Source organism: Ochotona curzoniae, unplaced genomic scaffold, assembly GCF_017591425.1.
Source record: "Ochotona curzoniae isolate NIBS_2020 unplaced genomic scaffold, NIBS_Ocur_1.0 contig_21, whole genome shotgun sequence".
NCBI classification, from domain to species: Eukaryota; Metazoa; Chordata; class Mammalia; order Lagomorpha; family Ochotonidae; genus Ochotona; species Ochotona curzoniae.
This window is the reverse complement of record NW_024465322.1, coordinates 8,080,048-8,093,025: the sequence shown is the minus strand read 5'-3', so window position 1 is coordinate 8,093,025 and position 12,978 is coordinate 8,080,048. Positions and strand designations below refer to the sequence as shown.

The following is a 12,978-nucleotide window of genomic DNA, read 5'->3' as shown; positions in this document are numbered from 1 at the left end:
TCCTGGCTTTGATTGGCGCAGTTCAGGCTGTCTCGGCTGCTTGGGGAATGATTTAATGGGCCTAAGATCTTCCTCTTTGTCTCTCTTCCTCTCTGTATGTCTGACTTTCCAATAAAAATAAAATAACGACACGCAATCAGAGGACTTGAGCATCGAGTCCTGTCATGGAAGGCAGCTGGCCCTGTCTCTTCTAAGGACAGCAGAAGGCACAGCACGCAATGCTTTGTGCTTAGGAAAAATGGCACTTTCATTGTTTACATTTTAAAATTTTCTTTGAAAAAGATTATTTGCTGGAAGGCAGTTACAGGGAGGTAGGGAAAGCCTGAGGGAGAGAGAGGAAAACGACATCCTTCCGGCCCTGGTTCAGCCACCACACAGACGCACTGGTTAAGGCAGGGTCGAGTCAGGAGCTTCTCCCAGGAACCCCAGGTGAGTGGCGGGCAGCCTCGCACCCAGGCCATCTGCTGCTGCTTTTCTCAGGCCGTTCACAGGGAGCTGGATGGTCCATGGAACAGCTGAGTCATGAACCATCAGCCATATGGGATGCCAGCGTGGCACGCAGCAGCCTGACTCACTATACCACAACACAGGTGCCACGATTTTTTTTTTTTTAAATTCATTTGATCACTGCTCCATACGAGCATGGGACACTACACAATGCTGTTCAGAAAGATGTCCACTGAAATAGCTATTTGTTTTTAACTTTGGAACTTTATGATTTTAGCTATCTGTGACTATCACCTATTGATCATTACATTAAGCTAGAAAAAGAATCGATTAACTTTAAAACATCCCAAAAGTGCAAAAGGGAAAACCCAGTTTGATTATTAAGCACATACACATAAAAAAAAAAAAACCCTAGTTTGATCGCAAGTTTTGAAGAAAACCTAAAAATGAAATAAAATTGATTACAAAACTTACTGTTTCAAAGAAACTGACTGTTTGGTTAGTGATGGGAACATTTAACGAGTCCCTGCCGTGAGAGAGAAGCAAGCAGCACCTTACCCAGAGGGACCCTGGCAGCACTTGCGTCCGGGTTGATCCAGAAAGACAGCCAGGAGAGCACCACAATCAGCAAGGTTGGGGCGTACACCCCCATCATGTAGAAGCCGACCTGTCTGCGCAGGGTGAAGATGACCTCCACACACGTGTAGTAGCCTTTCAGAAAGAAAGCCACACAACACATTGTGACACTGGGACATAAATCCCACGTGCTCCTCCACTATGCCATGTTGGGCTTTGAAGTCTCGGTACAGAACTGCCCATGGGGTCCAACTTTCCCATACGCACGGATGCAGTCGGAAAAGACAGAGAGAAAGGATCTGAAGGGATCCCAGAAGGAGCAGCAAAGTAGGACAGACCTACGAAGCAGCACTCCTGAACGTTGGCAAGGCGACTTTCCCTACACGCACACACACCATTTCTTACAGAAAAGAGGCAGCCTGCCTGCATATAGCTAAACCTTAAACAGTCAAGAATTGGATGTTAATACGAGCATAAGGAATAAATCACCACTTCTGGCATATATATACATATATGTATTTATGTATATAAATGTTTTTCTGATTCTCTCAACTTTAACCCCTGCTGTCAAGGCCTCAGAATGTTCTCCACTTGAGGCGAAGGACTTCCATGTTCCCCTTCCGAGCAGCACGCACACACTGCTTCAAAACACCATTCTAGGGCTGCCCTGACGTCACTCACAGCCCTCCAATCAGCACAAGTTACAGACAGCTTGCAAAACAGCCCTGCTGCCTTGCTTCTCATAAAAGTTGATGGAGCCAATCACATGCAAATGCTAAGACAAACTTCTTATATTTATTTTCTTCATCTAGCTCCCTGTAATGTCCAGTAACACTGAAATGAATTTCCAATGGAACTTAGTTTCAATTCTTTAAAAGAATGTAACTTACCAGTGCCTTTATAGTACTTTGTGCAGTTTCCATATTCAATATCCTCCTTTTTAATATCAAATTGTGGCAAGGCAATTTTTTCTAATTGAACAGGATCCCCTGATTGCCAGATGAATCGTAAATCATCAGTTGTGTAACCAACTGTAAAGAAAAATAAGCAAATATCTCCTGATATTTGTGAATATTAAACATAGCTAAAATAAGAATTTAGGGCCTTCTCATTGCAGTTAACAAATAAAGAGATAACATTTAAGTGCATTAATAAAAACACGGCAGACACACCTCTTAAGCCATGTTGAAATTAGTTAAACATGGCATCATGGACAGTGACTTACACATTTGTGCCAGAATTCGTAGCTCATCCAAAAAGTGCACAAGCAATTTAAACACTCAGAATATACACTTCTATGGTTTGTAAATTATTACTTAAAGTATTTAAAGAGATGTAATGAGTAGGGCAACTATGTATCTGGAGCAATCGCCATTGTACCATGACTAGATGCCACACAACAGCTCTGAAACAGGCATCAATACAGCTTCACTTGAAACCCTAAAGAACAGGTGCTTGGCTTAGGCAGCACGGCTCTGGTCTAAGCAGGCAGTGTGCTGGCCCCGAATCCACATTGCACAATTTAAAGCAGTGTGTTCATGCACCCAGTGGAAGAATTGAAATGCAAACACACAGATGGAATTTTGAATAAGTACAGGAGCCTTCAAAAATTCATGGAAAACATATTACAAAAAAGATCCATTTCAAAGATAATGTTGCAGAAATCTGTAACTTCTCTATTCAACCAACTTTTTAAAAATCCCAATCAACTATGTAAAAATCATCAGACATAAAAATAATTAATCATTTAAAAAAAGAGAGATCATGCAATGCATTTGATTTTCATGTTTTCAGTCTCTTCTAATAAAGAAGTAACCACACAGACAGACACACACAGAGCTGCACAAGATCAGATTTGTACAAGAGGGGTTTGTCTTTCTTAATAGTAAAGGAATAACCCTATGGTTCTTAAATAAAGTCCTCAGAGAATGCATAATCAAAAGCATCAGCCTGGCCACTCTTAGGGAAGACGCGGCGTTTCAAGCGTGTTATTCCCATAGTCACTGCGAATTCTCTTTACATACAGCTCTCCAGTTGCATCTTGCAACGCTGGGTGTCCATGGGGAACAATGTCAGGTCCAAGGGGCAGGAGAGAGTGATAGATAACCTGGAAGTAACAAAAAAGATCTTAGGAAGAATTCGAACGTTTCGAGGTTACCCAGTGGTGTGCCAAGGAAACAAAGCACCGAAATATTGAACACAGACATACCTCATGCTAACGAGCACGTCTCCATCCCGAAAAATGAAAAGGAGGATGTTTTCTTGGGTTACATCATGAAAATTGGCACTTTTTTCATTTGCAAAAAACAAGTCAGGTTTCCACAAACATTTGTACATCGTGGGATCCACGGTCAGGGCATCCGAGCCCCTGAAGTCGCTGGGCAGCTTCAGCCTGGGGTCATTCCATTTCTGTCTCAGGAAGATGTTAACTCGATAGTCCTGGAAAACAACACAGCCGTACAGGTGTGCGTGCGCTGCTGCTTTTCAGACCGCGTCCAGCAGCAGCGCAAAGACAGATCCAGCGATTAGCCACACAAACATGTTGTTCTGCCAACATCGATCAGGAACACAACAGGAGATGAAGGTACCATCGGTAATATTAACGACAACAAAACCTCTTGTGTCTTTTTACTCTCTAGAGATATTTCACAGCATTTGATGGGCCAAACATCCGAGTGTAACTTCATTAGTGGTAGTTACCCATGTATACAGTTGCTCATTAATGCATTTGCTTAAACAACAATATAAAGGCATGCTGGTAGACACTTGATGCTACTGTCAGTCTTATCCCAAAATTAAAATTACATTTAGTTAAGAAGAAATAAGAAGCAAAAGGAAACCTTTCTTGATTTTTCTGATGCTAAACACAAAGCTATAAATATCACTTAGCGATATTCCATCTGCCTTGCAGAATAATATGCATAATAAAGCATATTATGCATTATTATCAGCATTTCAAATTTCTTTAACAACATAAAGTATGTATCCTAACAAGAACCCCATGTTGTGCGCCCCTGACCTCCACACAGAATCTGTACTTCACACGTGTTTCCACTGAGACTGAAGAAGCCGTCTGGCTGGGTGTTTTTATCCCAATCCTATCCATAAGGATTGTCCTCTGCTTGCTCCTTAGCTTTATGTAATGCTACTTTTAAAATAAAATCTGCTTGAAAGGCGCAATCTCAGGCTTTCTCTCATGGACATTAGAATGTGCACCCACACAGACACACACACACAGGAGAGAGAGAGAGAGAAAGAGAGAGAGAGAGAGAGACATAGTTTGATCTTCCACCAGTAGTTCAGTTCTCAAACGCCTGACACATCCATGGCTCGACCAGGCTGAAGCCAGTTCAGAACTCCGTCTGAGTCTCTCACATAGACAGCAGTGGCTCAAGCGCAAGAGCCATCACCAGCTTCCCCCAGCATGAATTAGCAGACACCTGAACAGAGTGGAGCACCTGGACATACACGAATGCTCCAGCATGAGATGCAACAGCCTAAGTGGTGGCTTGACCCACCGTGCCACAATGTAACCAAGGCTGTCCTGCTTTTCATATGCCTCCTTATCAAAAGGGTTTTTTTTTTTTCTAAAAAAATTTCAGGGGCTTTCTCATTTGCTTTAAGTGTTCTGTTTTATTCTGCTGGTTCTCTGTGAGTCTCGCGGCTGATGATCCAAAGATTTGAGAAATGGTATTTTGGTGAAATCGTATTCTCAATAACGTTTTCATTCATCTTGGATATTTAGCACACTCTTTTAATAGCCGCCCTCCTCAGCTTTTAAAAAAAAATTAAATTTCTTTACACAAAGTGAACGGATGTATACAAAGTGGAGCAGATTCATGACTTGGCAACACTTCCCACTTGACCCTCCCTCCTGCCCACCTTCTTCACCATCCCTCCTCCTAGAGTTCTCTCTGATTTTTCTAAGTTTTACCACGAAATATTTTCATTTCACTTGGCAACCACAGACATTACATTCCAACGCATTATCAGAGCTATCAACCCATAGCAAGCAGAAAGCAGGAAAACTGTTCCTTACGAGTGTGTACAATGGCCACAAACAAGACGATCCCCCGATGTCAGTCTCTCTTAAACAGGCTATATTCTTCGGACTGGGTGTGAGCTATGACAGATCAGTGAAATCATATGGTATATGGTGCTTGTCTTGGGGACTGGCTCTCTGCAGTAAGCATGTTGGTCTCCTGTTCTATCAGTTTTGTGTTGGCTGCCACAGGAGGTCGGAGGAAGGCAGAGTTTGCTTCCAGCCAAACCTGGAACAGGTGGTGAAATTAGTCACAGGTGCAGCCGTTCTGAGGCTGCTTCCTCTTCCCCTAACTTCCTCCTTTAAAAAGGCCCTTCCCCGCTTCTTCCACACTCTTCTTCCTCTGCAGCCCCTTCCTTCACGCCTGCCTGTCTGCTGCACAGAGAAGGTAAGCCCCTGACTGTGGCTCCCTGAAATAAAGGCCATCTAACTTTTTTTTCTATATTCGGCTGAGTTATTTTTTTTTTCCCCTGGTGGTTGGCGAATCTAACATTTTGCTTCAGAAGCTGGTTTTATTCTTTTTATGGCCGAATAGTATATCATTGTATACGGATATACACCATATTTTCTTTATTGGGTCATCCGGTGTGTTGCAACTGGGTGGATTCCGTCTCAGGGTGAATCGAGTTGCTACAGGCATGGTGATTTTATTTTATTTTTTTTTTTATTGTTGTTTACATTGTATTATATGGTACAGTTTTATAGGCGCTGGGGATTCCCCCCACCCCGATTTTACTTGCTGTAGATGGATTCCCAGGAGAGGGATGTCTGAGTCATTCATAGACCTGTTTTCAAATTCGTGAGTTATCTGCATGCTGTCTTATGATGACTGCACTAGTTTACGTTCCTGCCGACAGTGGATATGCTGTGCCATTCTCACCGGGGTGAACTGAAATCCGTCAGTTTCATGTGCATTTCTCTGACGGCTAGTGAAACAGCACTTTTTTTTTTTTCAAATGTCTGTTGGATATTTTAATTTCTTCATTTGAAAAATGCCTGTTTCTTCACTGGATGTTTTGTTGTGTTTGCGCCTCTTGAGCTCCTTATTGATCTGGATATTCAACTTCTATCTGTTGCATAGTTTGAAAATGCTTTTTCCCATTCCTTACTTTGTTGCATGGTTTTCTTGGTGGTTCAGACTTTTTTAGGCTCAATACAATCCCATTTGCCTGTTTTTGTTTGAATTACCTCTGCTTTGGGGGTCTTTTCCAATAAGTCTTCAGTGTTGGCTCCTCTTAATTTCATGATATCAGGTCATAGATTTAAATGCCTGGTTCCTTCAGAGTCAACTTTTGTAGAAGATGTAAGATAGGGTGTCTTTTTTCATACTTCTGTACATGTAGATGCAATTTTCCCAACACCGTTTGTTGAAGAGACGGTCCTTGTTCCAGGAAGGTATTTCAGTGCACCTGTCAAAAAATAGTTAGCCATGGATGTGCGGGTTCATTTCTTGGGTTTCTATTCTGCTTCACTGATCCTCGGGTCTGTTTTTGTGCCAAGACCAGACGATCTTGATTACAATCACCCTGTATTGAAATCCGGTGTTGTGGTTCAAATCCAGCTTTGTTTTGGTTATTTAAAACTGTTTTAGTTAATCTGGGTCTCTGTGTTTCCTTATACATTTTAGCAACTTTTTTCCAGATCTGAGAGGAATATCGTAGGTATTCCTGCAGTTGAGCTCCTATTGAATCTTCAGCTTGTTAAAATAGTATATCACATTTATTGAGTTGCATAAGTTGAACTCCTATGCCAGGCGTAATACCACCTGATATGATTGAATGAGCTTTCTGATGTGTTGTTGGTCCATAATTCTCTTTATTTGTTTTATCATTTTCTGGTTTGGGAAGTAAGGGATTTTTGGTCCCATAACAGGGTTTCGAACTCTGTCAGGATCACCTTTCAAGGATTCCCCCACAAAACTGGAAATTGTCTCATTCAACGCATGATCCTTGGAGTTTCTTGCTCACTCTTTTGGGGCTTCAACGAGGCCTTTGCGTCAGGCACGCAGCTACATACCTGGGATTCAAGGCAAGTTGTAATAAACTTATACATACTTAAATATGCCTTCAGATTTTACAATCTAAATGAATAACCGGTGTTAAGCACTCATTAAAGGATGCAATCTCATTAGCTGGCATGCTTTGGTTGATCATTTATGACAGGTTCCAAATAATTGTCTAATTATTGGCTTTTAAAATGTTCTGTATTACGACAACTACCTTCAAAGCCTATTTTTCACTTTTAATTATTCAATCTCAGTAATTACAGATTTACCATTCGTTTGGCAATGAACAAGTTTCCATCAGAAATAGACTTCTTTTGCTAGTGGTAAATTACTTATCTGCTTTTAAAGTATTTGGTGACAAAAATACTAGTCATTGTACATTACAAAGAGCACAGGGTCATTCTCTGGGAATCGGATGTTCCCTCAAAATTTCAGAACAAAGTAATACCAAAATTAAACCATCTCTAGCCAATAAGACATTTCCCAACAAAATATTATAACCAGTTAAGTTTCACTAATTGTATTTTAGTAACAACTGTTCTGTTTCACAACATTGTTATGATAACTCTTGTTGTCACTTTTTAAAAACTGTCACATATGCAATATTTAACCCATTTTTCTTTACATTGTGATAAAATTTTACACTCAGGGAAAAAAGCAGATCAGTTCTCACAGCATCAGGCAGAACTACACTTAAGAATCTGTAACAGGGGCCCGCTATGGTAGCCTCACAGGACAGACCCGGACACAGTGTCTGGTTCCTAGCTTCAGGCTGGACAACCCCAGCTGTGATGGCCATTTGCGGCCTGTGGATCATCCACTCTTAGGAAGCTCTCAATCCCTTCTCTTCTTCTTCTCTTTCCCTCTCTCTTCCCTCTGCCTCTGTCTGCCACTCTGCCTTTCACATAAATAAATCTTCAAAATAAATAAATTTTAAAAGTGAAAAAAACCCTAGAAATCTCTAATCTTGCAACTAGTGATTCAGAAGATTAAAGTCAATCTCACTGGACTTGAAATGTCTCTACTACAGAGACCCTGTGATTATAACAAATCCACCTGGATAAAATGGGGTAATACTCCCAGCACGGGGTGGTTCATTTAATCACTCCTGTCATCTGGAACATGGCCGTAGATTCTGCAGACTAGAACAGAGAAAAGTTCTAGAGGCATGTCTGCCACAGGATGCAAAGCCTGACGATGAATAACGTTAAAACATTGAATACAAAATCATTTCACATCTACGATGTGTAACAACATTGTCTAAGATTGTCGAGTAGAAACAGCTGGGACAGGTATGTATAATATTACAACATACTAAATGAAACTCATGCCGGAACATTCATTTCCAAAGCAACAAATAATCAGCAACCAGCTAACTAACCTTAAGGAAAGGATTTGAAATCTATTTACAGAAGAAAACATAAATCTGTTTTGAAACAACAAAGGACAATTGTCAAGGACTAGAATTAAGGTCTTTTAGCTGATCCAAAATATATTTTCCTTTTCTTCTTGACAGGCACAGCTGTGTTGCCCAAAAGGAGACGAAGTCTATTATTAAAACAAAACATCATGCAGCAGAAAGTCAGAGAAAGTCTGACAGGATCATGAATCGTAGCACAATAATAACCCAAGATAATTACAAAGCATGCCTAAACTAAAGAGAAAAAATGGATTGTACAATCAGGCTTTTATGTACATGAAAGAACTCTTACGTATTTCTAGAGACCAAGTGCCTGTATATGGATTATTTCTATAAACCATAATACCCAATGTTCCCGTATGAGTACAATGGTTCCCATTTTCAATTATGAAAACCCTACTGATTTAAGCCTAAGGTAGAAATTGAATGGGGAAAAAAAAAAAAACAACAAATCCTGTAGGTCAGAGTGTAGAGCAGATGTTACCTAGCCTCTACCAAATAGCCCTCACCATTTTGATTATCTGCTTCTCAGCTGTCCCTAACTCTTGCATATAAACTGATAAACTGAGAAGTGACTTTTCTAGCAAGTTCAAATGCAAAGCAACATTTCTTTGGCAGTGTTAGGCATGCTGCTGTTAACGTTGATGACTATTCCTAACAGTATCTTTAATGATATTTTACAGAGGTGGAAGCTTATGAATGAGTGCACCAAGAAGAAAAAATGGGAACTCGAAGGCTGCAGTATCGCATGACCACAGGATGTGGGAGAACATAAGGAATATTAATACGGCCATATTTTTTCATACTACCCAATTAAGCATAGTCAATTATGCAAGATTACTTTTAGTGTAGCCAGTACTATTTAGCATTCAAAGGAAAAAAAAAAACAAAAGTAAACAAGGAAGATTTTTTTTTTCTCAGATATAATTGGGAAAGTACCTTGCATGTTTGCTATGTCTGATAACAACTTTGGGTGTTAGAGGAATGGGTTAACCCCTTCCTGTAGAAATTGTCACATGTCTGTCTGCCACCAGGCTTGGCGCTATTACTGTTTTATCCATTCCTTGTCTCTGTTCTGTATTGCCTTTCCTTGAATAAGTAGCTGCCAGTGGAAGTGCAAGGGTCCAGACTGGCAGGAAAAGCTTTCAGACTGTCACTTCTTTTATTAGCAGAACCCTGCTGAGCTTGCTACTTGGCTCTTGGTTATCAAACAAATGCATTGCAGGACTAACTATATATATATAAATTTAATATTTCAGTCCTTCAGCATTTTTTTCACTATGAAAGTCTAGCATAGACTTATGCATTAGTTTACAAATGCATGACCACTAAAGGACCCCCTCCCCATTACTGAGTAGACACTAGGTCAGGCAAAATCTGGTGGTTTTAAATTTGTACTTTTTCTCCACTCTTGTCAGGATGTCCCACAGCTAGCACAGGAGAAGGTCAGAAGGCTCAGGCTCCTGGCTTCAGACCAGCTCAACTCCAGCCTTTGCCGCTATTTGGTGAGTGAACCAGCAGATGGAAGATCTTTCTGTTTCTCTTCTCTGAAAGTATGCCTTTCAATACAACTAACTCAATCTTAAAAAAAGAAAAAGAAGTAGTGCACGCATCTAAATCTAAAGTGAGGGCACCTCACAAAGCTCATGAAAAAGTGCTTAATATGAAAAACTATTCAGAGACTGCAAACTTTTGGGAATCAAATGAACTTCAGTATTCAATTCCCTTTATCCATGAACGTGCTCTCCTGTTTTGTTGAAGTGGCTCATAGTCTAAAAGCTTGAAAAGCAAATAGATTTACTAAATGTCTTCAAAGTGGATCAGGCAGCAATTAGACTGTACACGGTTCTGGAAATGTACTAATACATTTGTACGCCTTTGTCACTAAAGCTTGACTCGTCACAGGCAGCAGGAAGTCCTGGTAGCTTTCCTTTAGATGTGAGCGGGCCTCCTTCCCAGCCTTAGCCTGTCCTCCTGCTCTTCCCGATTGGACACTGTCTTTTCAGGGACCTCTTTTGCAAACATCCGTTTCTCTCTTTGTACAACTCCCTGCTCCACACAGAACAAAATAAGCAAGACAGAGAGCGTAACGACCGTTCCAAGTAAACAAGAGAAGGGGAACACTGAGAACATAGGAACATTTCTGAATGGTCACGCGTTGAAGTACACTAGGCCACCAGCAACGGCGACAACTGTGCCTCGAAAGCTTGCATTGTGCAAACCTTTCCCTAGAGTGGCATCTAAGCTGTTTTTCATGAAGAATATATAATTCTTCTAAGCCCTTTACATTAAGGGTAGTTTTTATTTTTATTTGAGAGGGAGAGAGAGAATAGATACACAAGCACAGCTCTCACCAATTCACTCTCCCAGTACAGGCAATGGCAACCAGTTGGAACAAGCACAAATATAAGAACAAAATGACATAACAGCAAAATCATTGATTCAATAAATCTTAGGAAACTGGCATTTTGCATTATAGCAGGGCATGCATTCTTCCTAATTCCCCTTATGTTTTCAGTTTCAATGCTAATTTCACTGTCCTAGGTGAAACTTCTGACCACTGAGAATATCAAGTTAATGCTGATCTATTTACCATTGTTGTCTCTTGAATAGATCCAAAACTGTTGATAAAAATGTTGACCACGACATCAACAGGAATGCCTACAAATAAAAATTAATGATAAATGGAATGCTTGCAAAATAAAAAATTTTGATCAGATTCTTCATATTTCACAGTGTATTTGCTTATTTTATTTTACATTTTCCAGCTGACATTGAGTGATTTCAAAGTGGTATGGTGGTAGACTGCTTCATGCTTTCCAATCCAATAGCGAGACAAAATCTACAGCCTCAGTAGTCTTACTAATTCTTCCATACAAGAATCAAAAAGTAAGTAAACTTGAGTTTGACCATATCTGTGATTTTTATTTAGAAATACTTATCTTTTAAGTTGAAGACACTGTGCAAAATACGTTTACCGTTGGATCATTTATAAATTGACCAAGCACAGTTACTTAAGCTATACAGTAAGAAAATTATCTTAAAATGGGATTTAGTCCTCCTTTTGCATTTGTTTCTAAGCTCTTCAAATTCTTAACCTGGCCAAATGGTGCTCAATCAATTTTACTTTCATTTACTCCATTTTAAATTTAAATTTATAAAAATGCAAAAAAAAAATGAAATTAGAAGTTTTTGTGATAGAGTCATTATAAGAATTTTAGCCTGACCTGTTGGAAAATAATTTGAAAGTTCATGGAGTGGGAACTAAAAGTATAAAGTTGCAAATTTCTTTCTTTCTTTTGAGTTCACTGTGGCTGCTGGTTGGGTCATCAAAGCGAAAATGTGACTTCAGCCTTTTAGCCACATAACCACTGACTGATGAAAACCAGGTGCTGAACCAGTCCACGGTAGGCATGTGACAGCCCATGGCTCTTGCTGAAAGTAACTGAATAGGTTTTAGTAATGAGCAAAACTCCTGTTTTTACAACATAGCTGTACAACTCCAGTTGACTAGAAGCAGCTGTGGATCTTTTATTTTCTGTAAGAGGGGAGAAAAAAAAAATCTCAAACCTGATCATGTTAATCTGATCTACTTTAATGCCTTCCCTATCCAGCAGGATTATAGTGTTCCAGAGGTCTTTCATATATCCTCTCCTAATTCATCAAGAAAACAAAACAAAAAATTCATACAACTGTGTAATTTGCTGGACTTTTTACTTAACAAAACTTCAGCTCTTCAAAGCTGTAAAAAAAAATGGAAATATTTGTCAGAATAAAAGGAACCTGCTTTGTGGAACATACAGTCACTTTTTTCACTAAGCTATTTTATTTTCTAATACGTACAGTCAGCATCTTTTGGAAAACTAGAGGCAATTTTTTTTTCATCAATGTGCACTTTTAATACAAATATCTGTTCACTTTCTTTAAGTGAGTAAGCAGCTGATCGATAAATTATAATGTTGGCCTCTGAATGAAAGTTAGATTTGTATCTACAGCCTATACATTTTAAAACCTTAAGGTTTAGTGTACTCACTACTTAGAAAATCTATCATAGAAGTGTGCTTGTTAACTCACAGCAAAGCATTTCTGTGCTTTTTTTTGAAATACCTGGTAATCTATGAAACTATTCAAATTTATATTTTTCTTCAAATATTACTGTATCAAATTATCTTGAGGGTAGCCCAGAACATTATAAAACAGCCAACTGAAATCTGATTGTCTTGAATATCACAAAGAAAAATTTAATGCTTCACTATAAGTTAAAAAAGGAAGAGTCTTGGAAGAGGGTAACAAACCTTTGAAATTTGGTCTGATCCTGGGGTCATAACTGACCAGCAGCCGGTTCAAGATATTGCTTGTGGAGTTAGCAGGTACTCGGGCCAGGTCCTCTGCAGACTGCTGGCTGGGGAGGAGAGAGCAAACCCCAGTGAGTATTTAGGAGTAGCAAACAGGAATAGACTGTTTCATTGGTAGAGCAGGCAAGGTTGC

General features: G+C 39.7%; 1 protein-coding gene across 2 annotated transcripts in view; it reads right to left on the bottom strand.

Annotated features, from left to right (window-relative positions):
- Nucleotides 1-12,978, bottom strand: part of GLRB (glycine receptor beta) — a 38,226-nt gene that overhangs the window by 7,810 nt on the left and 17,438 nt on the right. Inside the window, exons 2-7 of one of the 2 annotated variants that reach the window (XM_040971325.1) lie at nucleotides 12,786-12,892; nucleotides 11,084-11,151; nucleotides 3,233-3,462; nucleotides 3,048-3,130; nucleotides 1,914-2,054; nucleotides 1,006-1,158 (exon numbers count right to left, since the gene is read on the bottom strand). In XM_040971325.1, the coding sequence (XP_040827259.1) occupies nucleotides 1,006-1,158; nucleotides 1,914-2,054; nucleotides 3,048-3,130; nucleotides 3,233-3,462; nucleotides 11,084-11,151; nucleotides 12,786-12,892 (782 nt within the window). The remainder of the gene's footprint in view (nucleotides 1-1,005; nucleotides 1,159-1,913; nucleotides 2,055-3,047; nucleotides 3,131-3,232; nucleotides 3,463-11,083; nucleotides 11,152-12,785; nucleotides 12,893-12,978) is intronic. The other variant, XM_040971326.1, reaches the window with a different exon arrangement.